This window comes from Sitodiplosis mosellana, unplaced genomic scaffold, assembly GCF_009176505.1.
Source record: "Sitodiplosis mosellana isolate CC-2019 unplaced genomic scaffold, AAFC_SMos_1.0 Smas_scaffold_5, whole genome shotgun sequence".
Lineage (NCBI taxonomy): Eukaryota > Metazoa > Arthropoda > Insecta > Diptera > Cecidomyiidae > Sitodiplosis > Sitodiplosis mosellana.
The window spans coordinates 352,375-370,528 of record NW_022595248.1 but is presented as its reverse complement, the minus strand read 5'-3'; the positions used below and the strand labels follow the sequence as shown (position 1 = coordinate 370,528).

At 38.0% G+C, this 18,154-nt stretch overlaps 1 protein-coding gene across 38 annotated transcripts in view; it reads left to right on the top strand.

The window, feature by feature from the left end:
- LOC129567042 (myb-like protein AA) overlaps positions 1-18,154 on the top strand; it is a 189,433-nt gene that overhangs the window by 115,827 nt on the left and 55,452 nt on the right. For 8 of the 38 annotated variants that reach the window (XM_055443547.1, XM_055443532.1, XM_055443537.1 and 5 more), the window contains exon 3: positions 13,416-13,587. The exons of 17 other annotated variants lie outside the window; for them this stretch is intronic. In XM_055443547.1, the coding sequence (XP_055299522.1) occupies positions 13,416-13,587 (172 nt within the window). Of the gene's footprint in view, positions 1-1,430; positions 2,641-13,415; positions 13,588-18,154 lie in introns of those variants that run through there. 13 more of the 38 variants (XM_055443553.1, XM_055443540.1, XM_055443528.1 and 10 more) reach the window with 8 other exon arrangements.

The window sequence follows — 18,154 nt, the reverse complement described above, 5'->3', positions numbered from 1 at the left end:
GAGAGAGAGAGAGAGAGAGAGAGAGAGAGAGAGAGAGAGAGAGAGAGGTAGAAAGAGAGCGGCACAGAGCGCAGAAGAGTGCGATAAAATGGCTCCAATAAAACACAAGTTGTGTGCAACTAAAATTACGATTGCCGTTTATTCTGTTGATTTCCATGCGTGTGTGTGAGTGTTTTCATTTCGATTGCTTAATTCGCCGATGTTTTCGTTTCTTATCTGCCTCGTCGACGAAAGATAAATGCGCATGCAATAGAAAGTGAACGATTGAATGATTTTATCAGGATGAAACAGAAAAGAAAAACAGTCAGCAACGCTTTCATCTTTATCTAACCACTTGCAGGCCAAATTCGTAACAAATTGGCCCCACAAAAATGAATGTGAGCGCGTTTGAGTCAATAAAATGTGAATAGAAGAACGAACGAAAATATATATAGCAACGAGAAACAGAGGAATTCGGCAAAATAGGCAGAACAAGATTTTACAGGTATGCGCACCGAATATATCGGTTGCGTTTCACGGCTCATGCCACCACATCATATCCTTATAATAACATATAGATGAGTTAAATGTCACATATGACGTTCGCAACTCAGAAAATAAATGGCTGGCTCTGGATTTAATCATACACTTTGTAACATTCGGCCAACTCTGGCTTCAAAACTTGGGAGCCTTGAACATACGCAACAGAAATTGCTATAAAATGATTTGATTGCTGTAGCAATTTCTTACGAATAAGCCCGTTATTTGTTCAATCGTTTTTGTTTTTGTCTCAAAGTGACAACAGCAGAAGCAAAAAAAAAATCTCGTTCTACACCACAATTACGGCTTTTAGTGCATGAAAACGTTTGAAATGTATTTTTTTTTTGTTTGCTCTTGCTGCTGTGGTGTCCATGTACGCAAAGATTGAACACTGATTATTACAATAACACGACAAACTGAACGGGAGAATAAGAAGAAAAAAAAACAACAACACCACTCACCACAATTTTGCTGAGTGTATATTTCTCTCTCTATCTGTGTGTCTTGTCACATTGAATTTGTACCGGCCGTTTGTCAGTTTTATTATCACACATTCGTTGTTGTTGTGTATTTTTGTGTGTAGCAAAGATTTCAACCGAATTATATATACATACAAATGAAAAAAAAAAATCATATCTACACACAGAAAAACAATTTAATCGAGGTGTGCAAAGCACATCAAAACTCTTAGCGAGACGAAAAGAGAGAGAGAGAGAAGAAACTTAGTGACAGATAAAAAGAGACAACACGATGCCAACACATTATCGGCTAGAATGAGAGCGTGCTACGACGACCACGACGACGACGACGACGACGACGACAACAGCAACGAAGTAGAAAAAAAGTATAAGCACGAAAGCAGGCAAACAACACAATCATTTAAATGATATGTTCGTGTATTGAACTGGTCGACTGGGCTCTCTCTCTCTCTCTCGCTATGTGCTTCTCTCTGTGTGTGTTTTTTTTCGAGTCACACAAAACGTCGAGTGCGGATTTTCTCTTCTCTTCTTTCATTTTTCAGATCATTCATTCATTTTGAAATTCACCGTATTTTAAAATGGTTGATGTACACCGCGCGACAATAACGCGACAACCAAAATCGACGGAGAAAAAAAATATTTCATTTCAATTCAAGCAACTGGGGTTTTTGTTTTTCTCTCTCTATCTGTGTGTATCTCTCTCATCATTTCCTTCATGAAGTTCTGTGTAGAATAATGAATTGTGAAACAAATTATTTGCAAAGCGAAAAAAAGAAGAAGAAGAAATCTTCGTGAATAGTGAATAGTTTTGTGAGACTTTCATAATGTCAATGAATGAATAATAGTTAAAAGGAAAGAGAAAAAAAAAAACGACTACGACTACGACGACAAAGAGTGGTGTTGCTGTGCGTTGCTTTTTGTGAATACGATCCTTGTTAATTAAGTGTCCGAAATAGAAATGATGGCATTCATCCATTAGTGCAAATGGATATGAAATAGCCAAAGCAATGGTGAAAATCACAGTGTGCAAAAAGAGCTAAATGAAATAACGTGCGGGCCAAAAGCGAGAGAAAAAAAAAACAAAAAAAAAAGTAAAAATAGGAAGAAGAAGAAGAGGAATTTATGCTAAAGTATCGAATGAAACAGTGATTAATGTGCGGAGGATGAAATAAATGCATAGCAGTGAGTTTTCAAGCCGAACGAAAACAAAATAAACGAATATCGAATGAATAGAACACGATCCACTTGAATTAAAAAAGATAGAACGTTCCATCCAATTAACAAAATATCCCCTCGAAAAGTTGGAAACAAACGCAACCAGCGAGAGAAACCAAAGAAGAAAAAAAAGATAATTGTGAAACAACGAATTTTCGGTTCGTTCGTTGGTTGGTCCAAAACACAACACCGTCAACCGTTTACATTGGTGTCGAATATTAGCATTACATAAAACGCTGTATATCTCTCATATCATTTTTTGGTGTTGTGGGTTGTACATGCATGCAAAAGAGAAACCGAATTTACTTCTTCTAAATCCCGATATAATAAAGCAACGCAAACTTATTCAACACACACTCTCTCTCTCTCTCTCTCTCTCTCGCACACACAAACACACGGTGTGCTTGCCGAATCGAAAAACTACGAGGTAGGAGAAAATGTTTTTAGTGTCACACACAAATTTTGTTTTTGCTTCAGTTTCGTAAATATAAGAGTGTTTAGTGTTTCAAGTTCGGCATGTTGCCTTCTCCATCTGGATTGATACAAGTGTGTCCGTCTAAATGATGATGAAGAAAGAAATTTGTCATTCAAAAAGAAATATTCCGGCTTTCAATGAAACAACCCATTAGAAATATCTTTCGGTTTGGTTTCGAGCAAAAAACCAACCGAAGTGAATGCAAACGAAATACGCACACACTTCGGATTTGCCGTCGATTGATTTCTATTGCTTTGTTGCGGTGTTAAATAAAAATTAATTGATTATTCACGTAATTGCGTCGTATTTTTATTTTTCGCCAACGATCCAACGGGCAAACAGCACACATCAGTGTGAAACGAAGAGAGGCAAGAAATGGCATTAAAAAAACACTCTCATTTACACAAATGTGCGCGCTGTCGGCCCGTTCGTTCGTACGTACGTTCATACGCTCGCTCGCTCACTCGCTCACTCGCTCGCTCGCTTGCTTTGCCGCTTTACAATTTGTTTCGTTTCGTGTGTGTGTGTATGTGATGAGCTGTGTGTGCTTCATTTCGTTACTTTTTTTTCGAACGCGACCGTCGTTTCTTCTCGCGGCCACACATTTTCTCTTTCTCCAATTTGAATTTGAATTCGAAATGGAATCGTCAGCCCGTGGCATTTCTCGTATGTGTACCGAATTTCATTTCATTCGGTCTGTGAGTCGTCGATCGGCTCAAAATCCAGACGCGAGTTTTTTTTTCTGGATTTTTGATTCACGCGCAACAAAAATTCATCACCAAGATTCAACACATGATATCAAGAAAATACACAAATTGCATTGCGTATTATTTTGATTTTGATGTCCATTTTGGCTGTTATCTTGGACAAAGCTGTTCTCTCTCTCTCTCTCGCGCTCTCTCTCTCTCTCTCTCTCTCTCTCTCTCTCTCTCTAGCACCAACACACAGACGCTGCGGATGTGCAGAGCGGCTGAATTGTGTTCGTTTCGCCGAAATGCGAAAGAGAGAGGGAGAGAAACGAACATTTGTGTTTGTGCTGAGCACGAACAATTCAAACAAAAAAGAAACGATGAGAAGAAACATTTTCGTATTGAAATAAAACAAGAGCTAAGCTGAACAAGCATTCCAGCAAGCTGATAACGAACAGTTGATATATTTTATAATCACTTCCCATGTTGGTTTTTGCTACTATATTATTCATCATATATAATGGATTCAGTTCTATGTGTGTATGTACGATGTACGTGCGCTTGAAAATCAACAAAAATATATTTCGTATCTTTTGCTCGCTAAGTATTTTTCAATCGTCAAGCATGTTATAACATGCTTATTGTTGAGTGCATAGAAAAAAACACGATCAAATATTTGCGTATGAATCGTTTGGCTTTGAGTTGTTTTGGGAACTTGAGCTCAAAACTCTGTGCAAAACTGGAATCTATCGTTAAAATTCATTGTCTGCAGAACAGCACACCGAACGCCGATCCACATGCGAAATCCGAACAAATGAAGCAAGCGCAAGAAAAAAAAAACGGATCAAAAGAGAGAAAGAGATTTATTCGAGTCGATTTCGTTCGTTCGCTCGCTCTCTACACAGTCATAAATATTGTGTATTCGCTGTTTTGCTGTGTGTGTGTGTGTGTCGCATCGAATAAAGTCAAGCACAAAATTCGACGAAAACGAAATTCGACTAAATCAAAAACGGATTTTTTTTTTCTCTTCTTTCAATTTCGTTTGGGCTAAAATGTGAAAATGTTTAAAGACAAACAAGACAAAGTGATTGTGCGATGGGGCATGCACATCGATTCCGGTGGAACACATGGAATGGACGAGCGACAGAGACAGTGATAGGGAGAGCCTTTGCAATATCGTATCGTATATTTTGAAATTGTTTTGTTTGGTTTGGTTCTTTTCACTTTTTATACTATTCCCGAATGTTGGTTATAGTGTGGTGTTACTGCTGCTGCTGCTGCTTATGTGATGGCTGTCGCTTATGTTTTTTTCTTTCTGTTATTGACTTTTTCCCCAGTCACATCGAAACACAACTATTTTGGCTAAGTGGATGAATTCTGTTCGACAGCCGCTTTAAGTTGTATGCCAAACGATTCACTCACATGCACAAGAGCGAAATACCATCACACACATACAAAACACGTGTCAAACACAGGCAAAAGCGGTCGCTGTCTCGCGGATCCAGAATAAGCAGGATTTTGTGCTCTCTGTTCGCATATATTCTGTTTTGAGGCGAACGAGCGAGCGCACGGCATAACGCGCGCAAGCCAGCTCTTCAGTGTATATTGAACGGCAAATGAGAGCAATGACATTGCACCTAGCTTCGCGTGCTGCTGCTGCTGCTGCCGAGAGCTATAAGCACATATACACACACTCTCTCTTGAAGGCTGTGTGTTGAGAGTGTTCTGTGTGAAGGCACAAAACCATTCTCGACGGCGCACGGAACACAGAATATATCCACACTGTGCTAACGTAAACACACAATCACCGTTGTCGTGGTCGCATATTATTTTCGCCAATAACAAAAAAGCAACATTCTCTCACTCGCTGGTACTCATTTTTATTATATAAATAACAAATCGCCAACGAAAGGAGAGAAAAAAAAATGTTTTAATCGACACAGTCAATGTTTTTTTTTTTTTTTCAAATTTGTATGCGGTCGATCATTCTGGTTCTGGTTTGTGTGTGCGAGCACGGTTTGTCCGAATCACGCAGCAAACATTATTTTGTACGGGCTGTTTTAAATTTAGGCATTTTGCATTAAATACGCTTTTTTTCTCTCTCGATAAATTCTTCATTTGTTCAACTTTTCTCGCTGAATTCTTCATTTGTGTGTTGGCTGGTTATGTTTGTCCGTCCCCAGGGCGAATATAATTTACAATTCAAGCGCTTCCACCATATTTCCATATTGTCGATTTGAAATCTGATATATACACACATAAACACACAAATCAAATTGTTCACATTCGAGAGACAGGCCCATTCAACAATCTTATTTATTATATTGTTTTCGATTGTTTGGTTGGTTTGGGTGTTGCGCTTTTATTTTTTTATTGCAAGTGAGTGAGGAAGAGAGAGACACAGAGCGCGGGCATTTTTCCTATTTGTTTATTTTGTGTGTGCAATTTCATATCAATTCAAGCACGCCATATTTTGACGGTGGAACAGAAATGTTTGGATTGTTGAATTCGGATCTTGATGATATCGATTTGTGCGAGTGAACGAACAGAAGAATGAACGATAATTTGGTTGACTGCGCCGCGCTATGGAATTATATCATGTTTCACATTTGTGCACAATTCGCCGAAATGGCGTCGAATCACACAGTCACTCGTATGCCGGCCGCTTTTTTCCCCATTTTCTCGCTGGCAATTTTCCTCCCAAAACCGAAGGCAATGATTAAATTGAAATATTTGATGGAAATTGCTAGAGAAACAGCAATCACGACTGAAACAAATTTAATATTCGCGAATCCTTTTGGCTTTACCTCTCAATATACTTTGGTGCACATGCACATATACACAGGAAATTTGGATTTTTATGGCAATCTCATATAAAGTCGTCGTCGTCGTCACCGTCGCGTTTTCAGTAGCACTCATAAAATGAGCACCGCGAATGAAAAAAAAATAAAGACAGAGAAATACCATTTGCATAAGCTACGTGTGAATAGCACGAATCAACTGCTACTGCTGCTGCTACTATATTTCAGCTTTTTTTTGTTTTCATTTTTCGCGCACTCGCTCGTTTGCTCAGTGTGTTTTGTCTTTTCCAATATTCGTGTTTTTATAATAATTTTCTTATATGTCTCGCAGTGCCGTGTTCGTTTCAATCGGTTTTCGCGCGCGAGCGCTGACATATTCATCATATCCCATTATGACTTCGAAAGATCAAAGGGATCTGTGTATAACGAGTGTTCGGTCTCTCGCTCTCAGAGTTCGTTCATGTGAACGAGAGTGAATGTGCACTAATAAAAATACCGACTGCCAAACCAAAATGAAAGTTAGAGAAGAAGGAAAATCGCGCACACACAAGATGCGCGAGATGACAGACGCCAAAAGTACATATGATAAAGATTAGAATCAGATTCTAACCAACTAGAAGAAGCTTCTTTTTTTGTGCCTCCAAATTACGCTCAAATTAATGCTAGCATTTATAAATTTCTGCCTATTTTACTGTCTTGTTAATTTAGATTTATGAGTTTTGCCGAATACATGGCATACATTTTTTTCTGGTGTGACTGTCACAAGCCACAGAGCAAATACCGTCATTCAATCATTCTGCGTCCGAGACACTGTTTTTTAATCGGATTTCTATTTTCATCCATTTCTCTCCTCTCTCGAAAGATAAGCGGACCATCTTTGTTGGAATGACGAGTAAAAAATGTCATAAAAATGTTTATACAACTAACAAACGTGTGTGATAAGTCAAAATTGATGGATGTTTGTCAACGCGCACGACTGGAGACAAAATACGAGTATTTTTGATAGATAGCATATTTATCATTGCTAATATATCACTTAGAATTTTCGTTCACCGCGGCCGGCCGGCCGGCTGTGTGTGTGGCTATTTTTCCTTCTGTCTGGTCTCGAACTAATCGTTGTGATAATTTTAGAGATTCAATCAGCTGTGTTCGCTCGTATTTTTGCCAAAGCAATAAAAAAAAATAGCATTTCGAATTTCCCATATGTTTGCCCGTGTGAAATTCCCACCATTACGAATTTGGTATTTGTAATATATTTTATGGCTATTAAACTGTGCGTTAAGGTTGGCGGTGCTTCGAATTCAGAATTTTCCACGTAAAAAAGCTTTTCATTTTCCTCGACGAGAACAATGCAAAGAGAAAAAAAAACGACATACGCACACCATATGTTTTCAATCCCTTTAGCCAAAGCCGAAAATATTACATAAATCTCGGTATGACTGTCCAAACGAACAGAGAGAGAGAGAAAAAAACACGACGTCGATTGAAAAATGCGGCAGTTACGACGAGATCTGGACAGACGCAATCAATTTCGTTTTTCGTTTTGTATTTTTGCTTCATCCATAATGTTTTGTATATTTTTGTGGAAAAAAGGAAGCCGCCATGCATAAAAAATCTGCCGCAAACACGGAACGCATGCATTGCAACAACAACAACAACGACGACGGCCTACGGTTCAATTTGTGTGTATGATTTATTCGGTCGTCTCTGTGATTCGACAGTGTTACGACAAAGCATTAGTGAACATAAATTACAAACGAGATTGATCCATGTGGGTATTATTCACATGGAGACATGTCCCAATGGTCGACAATGGGCGTCTTGTCTATGTATTGTATTCTATTAAAAAAAAAGTTTTTGTTTTTTTTCGGTCGTGTTGTTGTTGTTCTTGTTTGTTTCTGTTGATAATTAATAAAAGCGACAAAGTGCGTGTCGTTGTGTGCCGGTGAATTGCTGTCGATGCTTTGACAATGTAGTTCCCACACACACACATACAGATAAATGAATGCCGCGTACCCGGGAAAAAAGATTCATAAATTCTCATGGCTTGGCATGGTTTGGATCATTTTGCGGACAGCTCATACACGCAGTAACCACAGTAACAAAAGCTGTGTGATAGCACAAAGGGCTCATAGCAACAAACATACAGACACACACACTCGCACGTATGACACAATGAGTGTGAGTTCGGTTTGGTCCTCAACGTTAATTTATATGTAAATCTTATGGTTTTTCATACATTCGTATCACACGTAAATGATATAAATACACATTTTCTACGTGACATGATTAATTTTTGCTGATGACAGTTTTTTTTTCACGTATTATCTTGCCTTTGCTTGCACCGTGTAATTATTTTTTCTCATTACAAGCAAAAAAAAACGAGACAAAATTAAATGCCGCATCTTGTTATGCAGCTTTTTTTCGTTATTATTCTGTGTGAGAGACGGGCAGCGTTGACGGGTCTTGTCTCCTGCTTTTAATTTGTATTTTATGTAAATAAAAGCAAAGAAGTAAAAATTTAATGAACGAAATGAATTGTAATGATGATGTATACACAAATGCGCGCAAGTGCGATACGCACTTCAACTAAATCTTCAATTTTGGGTTAAGTGTATGTATCGGTGAAAAATGAAATTGAGTTGTGTGTAGACAATTGGTGGGATGATGTTGTATGATTGATGGTGTATGATTGGTCGCTTGTTTTTTCTACGCAAAATTTTGAAGTGGATATTTTGCGATGTTGAAATGTCCCATCGCCTGCCAAAAAACTAAAATTAAGCAGTGGATGCGCCCATGCGAACCGGTGGCATGTTGTCATAAAATATACATCTTGAGATGTGAATCGCATAAGACTAGATTTCAATTCGCTTTTTTTTGGTCGCGTGCTCTATTGATATTTATGATGTCATTTTTATCGCATTCCTATTCGCCATCAGGTTTCATCTGAAGCCATTTGTTTTGGTTTTTTTTCTGTCTTGTTTTCTTGTCGCTCACTTCTCACCGGCATTTATTCCGTTGCGATGCTAGTTTCCGTTTCGTAGATTTTTTTCGTTTAATGTTGTGGTGTAAACAACAAAAACTCAAACCAATCTTAATTGATGATGCTCTCGCTTCAATTTTTTCTCTCAACTTCATCGCATTCTCTGCATCGATGTGTTTTTTTCTCTTTCTTCAATTGGCATGAATCGATAAAGATGATCAATGATGATGATATTGACTTTTTTGGCTTTTGTATTTTTTTTTTCTCGCTCGCTTCTTTTTCGGTTTGTTCAGCTTATTATAATTGCAAAGGAGATCTTTGTTTCTGTATTCATTTCGATTCACTCGGTTTTGTATATCCATTTCGCTGGTTTTGTAATTGATGTTTTGTTTTCTCTTTCGCACCACATCATTGAGTTCAGTTTTCTTTTGTGTTGATTGGCTGTGGTTCGTTTTCACTTTTTGTTTTTTTCGGAGCCGGACGACTACGATGCGGCGTTTGGTGCTCAAAGTCTAATACCAATTTTCGTTTCTTTCATTTTAATGAGCACAAAGCAACGATCGATAATTATAATCCATTCGTTGGCATAGTGTGCGTGATTGTCTATTTTGTATGTTGCATTGTGATTCAGATGGCGAAACAGCGTGCAAGAGCCAACAATGCCATGTTGATAAGGTGTAAATTTAATGAAAAAATACGCGCAAATGCTGAGAGTGAGCGTAACCGAATGTGAGAGACCATTTTGCATGTTCTATAGAATAGTAAAATAAAGGTATTGTGTGTGAGATTTCGACGCAATTTATAAAAATACCAACGAATCATAGATGCGGTGAATGGTCTGCAAAATGTCAAGGTGATACATCGAATCCAAGAGAATATCTTAGAATCAATAAATCGAAACATTTCGAATGGAATGGAATAGAATTAGTTGTTTCTACTCTGCATTTAATAATTCGTGAAAAGAAGCAATTCTCTGGAACATTTAAATATGCCCGAACAAGATACCATAATGATGAATGTAAATGGATTAAAATTTTGCTCGTAGTGAACATTCGAAAACCACGTCTGTATACAATAAAATATTGATTCCTGACCTACGGCTACAAACGCAACAGGTAAATGAACGAAGCAGCCATTTTAAGTCGAATTGAATAAATTGTTGCAATCATTGTGGGAGTATGCGATGTTTCTGGAGAGCCATGTTGAACGACGAACTGGAAATTAATTGAAAATATGATACAGCATAATAATATTGGCGCGACGGTAAAATTCATCCGATTAACGAAAATGCTGTTTGCTGGAATTGAGTTGATTGGGTAGAATTGAGACGTGCATTGCACTGAAACCATGCTTACCAAAGCAGAAGCACAGGCAAAAGTGAAATTGATATGGAATACAGGGAAAAAAGAAACCATGGCCATGGGCATTTCGTACGCTGGCATTTTTCAACGTCGCGAGAATTTGACTCAGTCGAATCCATGGCGAAAAATGTTCAGTGCAGAAGCATCATCACACAAATTTCGTTCAATTGAAATTGTACGAGTGCGACACAGCCAATTCAAAGGTTAATTCTTCGCATTCGTGGTTGGCAAATTCGCAAAAAAATACATGCGACTGGCAATGTGTGTGCAAATTTTTTTTTTTCGGTACTCATTTGTTTGAATTGAGTTGTTTTTGAATGGTTTGTTTGCTTCATCATTTTTGGGTAGTCTTTTGGTCTGTTCGCTCCTTTGCGAATATGGAATACGCAATTCAAATGGGATCGAAAAAAAAGTGTTCTTTTTTCCTTGTCTCTTTGTTGTTATCGTGTACGTTTCGTTGTTTTGTTTAGTATGTTGCCTTGTCTGGGCGGCTTTTTGTCGTGTATTAGCAGCAGCAGCAGCAGCAGCAGCCGCAGTAGCAATGAGTGAGCGACGCAGAGAATTCTATTGCACGGTGTTGTGGCCAGGGTTCATTGGCATGTTAACCTTATACATATGCATAACCAAACTACACACTCACTATTTTCAATTACATTATACATTCGTTCGCTATCGCCTGTACGATTCTCTCTTACTCTCCCGTTGTACACCGTATTTCTTTTGGCCGCGCCGTGCTAGCGTGCTCACACTAAAAATATTCGATTCTTGTCACATGAACAATCGACTTACTGGATTACACATTTTTATTCCTGCCTCTCTGCTGTTCAACATTTTGCGTATATACACCATGGTTGCTGTTGTTTTTTCTTCTCATTCTTATTAACGCCAGTCACTGGCTCGCTTATTCGCTCATTCGACTCATGACAATTCCCTGACAAAAACAGCTGCAAATAGTTTAAATAGTTTACACACACTTTACACTGTTGTTACATGCGATACATATTCCAGGCATGTTCGGCTTGTATTTCACTTCGTTTTGCCATCTCCATGTCACTTTTTCTTCAAGATTTTCCATTTCAGAAGCAAAACAAACGAACGAACAGCAACAAGAACTAAAAACAGAAAAACGAATGAAAATACAATTACTATGCTTATGTGTGCTGGGTGAAATGATTGTGTGAGCCAGCCAAAAAGTCATCGACAATCATAAAGTAGTTGAAACGAAATTGGAAGACACATTTACATTCATCGAGTGAAACAAACGCAACGCAGCCACTCGTGTTTTTTTTTCTTTCGTTCTGTCTCTCGAACCAACCAAACATATTTCGTTCTGTTTCCATTCGAAACCAGTTCTGTTTTGGGAAAGAAAAATACATATTCATATAGGTACATACTTGACTTGCTAATCTTCTCTCTAGTCTCTGCACACACGACGATATCGAACCGTTATAGTGCGAAGAATACATATTTCAAAGAATATTTCAAATATACTCTCGCTCGGTGCAATTTAAGTGTTGCCGTTCCGTTTTATTCTACCTCAAAAGTTTAACTGAGGGATTTTTCACAAACTTCTTCAATTCGTCCCACTCATGGATTTAGCGCATCGACTTGCTCGTTGAAGAATGAACCACGGATATATTTTTTTCTGTTCTTTTACTGAGAAACCATTTAATGAGCAGCGAACATTGTCAAACAAAAAAAGCAGCATTACGAAAATGACGCGTAATAAAAACGATCACGAAAGTAAAATTATTCATTATATTCGATGTGACTTAATGAAGAATAACCGACTACGAATAAGCAAACATTGATAGAACAAAACGCAAAATATAATTATAACTGATTGAGATAATGTCACAGATAAAATAGTTGAAGCGTGTATTGTTTTTCTCTCTCTCGTTCGCTGAATGGCTTACATAATTCCCTGTATCGATCCGGAATGAATGGGCAAAATGGAATTGCGAATAGTGAACCAACGGAAAATGAATGTAGGATGAAAAAGGAACGGTTGATTTGATGCAAAATCACCGTATGTATAAGTGTGTGCGTGTGTGTGTCTACGGAACTATTCGCCATCTCGAATAATGTGAGCGAATGAAAAATGTAGGTTTTCGTGCAATCCTCTCAGACGTGCACTGAGATTCGAATTCCGACGGTTTTACCTTGAGATTGGATCTCGCGCAAAACAAAAACTCGGTTTGTCGATTAACTTCTCTCTCTCTCGCTCGTTCTTTTTCCTGTATTTCTCGTTCCACGCGCGCACAATTGGATATGTGTACATTTTCTAAACCTGACATTGCATGCGCTTTTTGCACCGTTGTCTTCTGCTGCTTCGAACCGTGTGCTTGCGGTGATAAAAACGTATTGCGAATTTTATTTATAAATTTAAACGCGGTTTTTCTCGCTAAACTAACGGTAATTTGGTTTGTCGGTTGCTTGCTTGCTTACCAACTCTGCTGATTGAGTCGAAGACAGAGTACGTGTTCTTTTTTTCATTCTCATTCACATTGAGTATCATTTTGGCTTTGTGTTATCTCTTGCTCTGTGTTCGCGCACGGTGCGCGGTTCTCTAGAGGATTTTTCTTTTGCTATGCAACTACCAGATTCTTTTTGCCGTGGCACAAGTTCGACCCTCACACACACACGCGCGCTCACTTGCTAATGAAGCTAATATCATGCATAAAACCGTTGCTTTCACGCGAATCCAGCATATTTACGCTCACAACATAATTAGAATGTGTACGAAACAAAACAAAAACAACATCGACGAAACATGGATTCAATTTTTACAGTTCTCCTCTCTGTGTCTTTGCCATTTTTAGAGCCAGTGTATTGAATAATTTATTAATTCTTTTCTCTTTTTTTTCTCTCTCTTTCTTCTTCTTCCCGACAGGTAAGACTGACTTAGCATTTACTGCACTTAATTTATTTATACCTTTGGATTTGTGTGCCACTGAGACCGAACAAACAACAGACAGAACAACAACAAAAAAATCAACAACAACCGAGTGTGCGACTCTAAGAAACCAAAAGTTAGTCGACATTAAGTACCATTGTCTGGATGGGTTTGTATGAATTTGAATACAAATACAATTTTTCCCTTTTTGAAATGATGCGCGAGAGAGTCTATTCATGAGCACATGAAATCACATGATTGCGCGTCGTGATATAGATAGCTCGTGAATTTATAATTAACATTTTTTTCAAGAAATCAACTTGATGAATGTTGATGTAGACTTCAACTTGATGTAGACTAAGAATTTTTATTTCGGAAATCATCAAAAAAAAATCGTAGAAGAATGGCAAAGCGTCGACAAATTTGAAATCTTCCAAAGAAGAAATTCAAAATATCACAAAATTAAAGCGAAATAAACAGTGAAATACTTGAAAGTTTGAGAAAAAAAAAATGCTCGACAATGAGAAAAAAAGCCCTAAAAGAACGTTTGAATAGCTTTTATCTTTTGTTTTCCATTCAATTTGCATGTTAGTGCTTTGAAGCATTGCATCCGCCTTCCTGCATTTGTGCGATCAGCACTTTTGATTTTCTGGCTGCAGTTTCCATTCAATGGATGTGAGAAAATTTATTAGCGTTCCGTTTTTCCGTTTTAACGAACGAGAAAGATTGCGTTTTTTTGTCCCACTTCTCCACCCTGCTGATAACACATGCGAGATATCGTCTCCATTTGGATGGCGGTAACGAATAAAATGGAAATGGAAATCGAAATAAAATCTAATGTATTATTTGCACATACACATGAAAATACTAAAGACATTTGAGTTTTTATTTTTACGATTATATGCGGTGCATTCATCCTCGATACGTACGTACTATATCGTATAAGTTGGTTCGACTGTCACACGCAGTGGATTCAAAGCACTCACCAGAGAAATGAAAAAAGAATGAAATGTATGGTCGTAGTTTTTGTGTAAAATTCGATTTTCGGTTGGGATGGCGTGCACAACCGTACGGTCGTTGTCGGAATAAGTTAAAAGTGTTTTTATGGCAGTGCACATTAGATTCATGGTCGCTGGCGCACAAATCGAAAAACAAGACACGACATAAGAGTGCGAGTGAGCGCATCACAAGGAATAAGTGGTAGAAGAAAAGAAAAAAAAAACCATCGTCTCAAGCAATAATAATGAGTGATACAACTAACTACGAACAATTCATCGTCTTTGCTGCTGCAGTCGCCGTCACCGCTCGTCGACATGTGAGAGATAGTGTGTGTATGTTTGCGATGAGAGCGAACGCTGTAATATTCACGACCAAATACCAATTCGAAAACATAGAACTGGAGAATGGACTTTTATGGCCTCACCAGTCGCCTTGATTGTACTGTGTGTGTGTGTGTAGTATTTTTATGCGTGCTTTGTGCATAATGACAGTGAATGGTGATGAATATAGTATAATGTGTTTGCTTCTCGACCATTTCATATTTCTATGTCTAATCTAATTCGCCACGCCAACTCGATTGCTTCATTCGGTCCGTGCTGTTGTTGTTTTATTTTCATCATTCGAATTCACATACGAGCAACAGCCACAGTCAAGAAACACATCCGTTGCACAGACAGTGATCAAATGAATGTGTCTCATTGCTCATTGTGATTTGGCTTTCCCTTCGAACATTTGAACGAGCGCCATTTCGATACATTTCGGTAATTTTTCATTTTGATTACAGCAAAACTGATTTTTTTATCGATTTCGCGAACAAAAGCGGTCCACAATTTCGATGTCGTTGACTTTTGTCGGGAGTTCTTTATTGGCTTATTTAATGTCGTTTCAATAGTCAAACACCAAATCTGCGGTTGACATTTTCAAACACAAACTCTCGCAGCACAGATTGTGTAGTGTTGTCGTTGATGCAAAACGTCTTACGATACTGCAAAAGTTTTTCTTTTTCCGAGTAGTAAATATATTTTGCACAGAACCCCAATAATTTGTGATATGTGGAAAAACTTTGAAAATTAACTTATAATTACCTATTTAGAGTCAGTGTGCGCTGTGTTATGTGTGCTGTGTGTGCACACTGTTTGCCAGTTATGCGCTTCAAAATATATAAATATATATATATATATTTGAGCTGCGTTAATGAGTGAGTCGCCGTTCTTCCTTCTATTCCGAAAGACCGTATTATTGAATCAAATGCCGAGAAGTTATGAAATAATCTAAATGCACATAACAAACACGAAAAGAAGCACCGGAATGCGCGCAAGTGAGCGAGCAAGCGCGCACACCGACAGAAACCATACCATAACGCAAATCCCGTTAGTTGGCATTTTTTTTTTCTCTCTCACTGCACTTCTATACTGTGTGCTATGTGTGTGCTAACGATTTTCTATCGACTTCAAAACACACATCATCGACTCAAAATGAGAATCTCAAAGCACACGAGGAGCCATGGCTCGAGAGAGTATTTCCATTCACATGAATACCATCGGAATGCACAACACAATATTAGAAAATACCGCAAAAATTCCGCATGTTGTTCGTTCGTTCGTTCGATATTTTTTCATTCCCCTCTTGCATTGCATTTCATTTTATTCTCATGAAAAAACATCATGTCTAATTACGTTACGAATGCCATCTCTAACTCTCTCGACGTCTATTTAAATTTAAAGTTAAAACTTTGTGAGCACAAAAGCCACGAGAGCATCATCACGACAGCACGAATATGCAAAATGCACAAACACTAAAGGCAAACACAATTAAAGTTTCGTTCTGTGATTATTATGGTCGTTGCAAGTTTTTGCCAATTCGAAGAAAACTTTGCGCTAACACACACACACACACACACATACATGCACACACCCATTAGCATTTTCTTATCTAATAATTTTAATATTCTGGAAGTTTTTCTCGTCAAGAGACCGATCGATGGCAGGAAGGTGGAGGCAAAGCGGTGCATGTCACTTGATGTTGTAATTTTGTCATTGAAACCATACGTAAATTCGCATTAGTTTCTATCGTTTCGACGTTTGAAGGCAAACCGTCACTTACCTTTCTGGTTTTCGGGCGAAGAAAATTGAGAGCGAGCAAGCGAACGAGCGCGCGCGCGAGCACAGCGTATAATTGCATTAGTGAAATCTGTCGAATACATGATTATTGCAACGTGCAAAGATCAAGTGAAATAGATGCAAGCATCAACTTCAATTTTCCAAATAACTTATCAGATTGCATTTGACGTGTAACATACACCACGTGTCTACTACCGATCCATATGTATTTATATCTCATCGTCGTTACCATCTCTCGATGCGTCGAGCTCAAAGTGATATGCAATGCACACATATCGATATTGTATGTGAATCACACCACCCACCCATCCATCCATCTATCCAACTCCTTCGACATCGTTTGCAAATTGCAATATATGCGCGCTTCATTGTAACTAACCCGCGCTCGTAGCAACATACACACACACAAAAACTGCACACATATTTTATTCATTTTATGCATTGCTGCCAAAGTTGCGAAAGGTTAAATTATTTATTCAGCGGGTATCTTTATCCAGAAAATTGTGCCGAAAGACCAACTGGAAACGAGGGAAGGAGAGAGTGAGCGAGAAAGCAAACCAATGTGCATACGAAGCCAATTTGAGCATGTATCGCATTTTCACTCGAAAAACACCAAATTGAGTGCTTTATACAAAATTCATTCATTAGCCGCTTTTTCTTTCTCGCTTTCTCAAGCAAAAGATTGACAATTTGCAATTAAAATTTCAAGTGAAAAGTCATGCAGGAGTTTCTTCATGTCAATCAATTTCTTGAAATCGGTTTCGAGCGAGAGAGAAAGGAAAAAAAAAACGACAAGAATCATCGTTATCGTTGCTCGAACTGAAGTGGAAAATCGTGTACGTTTAAAGTGACGTAAATTGCATTTGAAATCGACTTGGAAGATCTGTGGATTTCACTCATGAATAACATGAATTTTCCAATGCACTTTCCGTCATTTCCATTTGAATAAAGGAAAGCTCAAGTGTTTTTACTTCGAAAGAATTTTTCCTTTAAAAAGTCGAGTCCAACGGTGTTGAAATATTGCACATTCTTCAAATTTTCAAGTGCACTTTCGAAGCGCTCAAATGGAATGCAACTCAAGAACATCAACCGAGATGCTTGATTCAACCATCATTGACCATTGTTCTTAATTGAAAAGCAAATTTTAAACAAAGTGCTTTTAGTCCGTCATTATTCAAAAATTCGAGAAAATAATCAGTAGTTACACTGTGAATTGTAAACCACGAAAAGGGTAACCGCATTCAAGTTTAAGTCACATGGAAAATTGCACAAACTGGAACATTTTATGCCAGGAAGTTGGACTAATAAAAAAGCACTTTATATTTGGTGTGCAACATGATCCGATTATAGTGTTTTTTTACGCACATTTTCTCCAATGCATATTTTCTGTGTGCGTGCACATTGCTCATTTCTTGAGCAAAAACTATCATCGCCGTCGACGATGACGTCATTTGGTCATATATACAAAGTAAACAAAAATAAAACTCAAACTGAGCGAAAATGAAAAGAAGAAGAGAAAAAAAAATTGTCGTTGGCCAGAGATATAATTCCGTATTGTGCGTTCACTGCTCATAAATCGGATGAACAAAAAAATTGAATGTCCCATCGTAATAACAC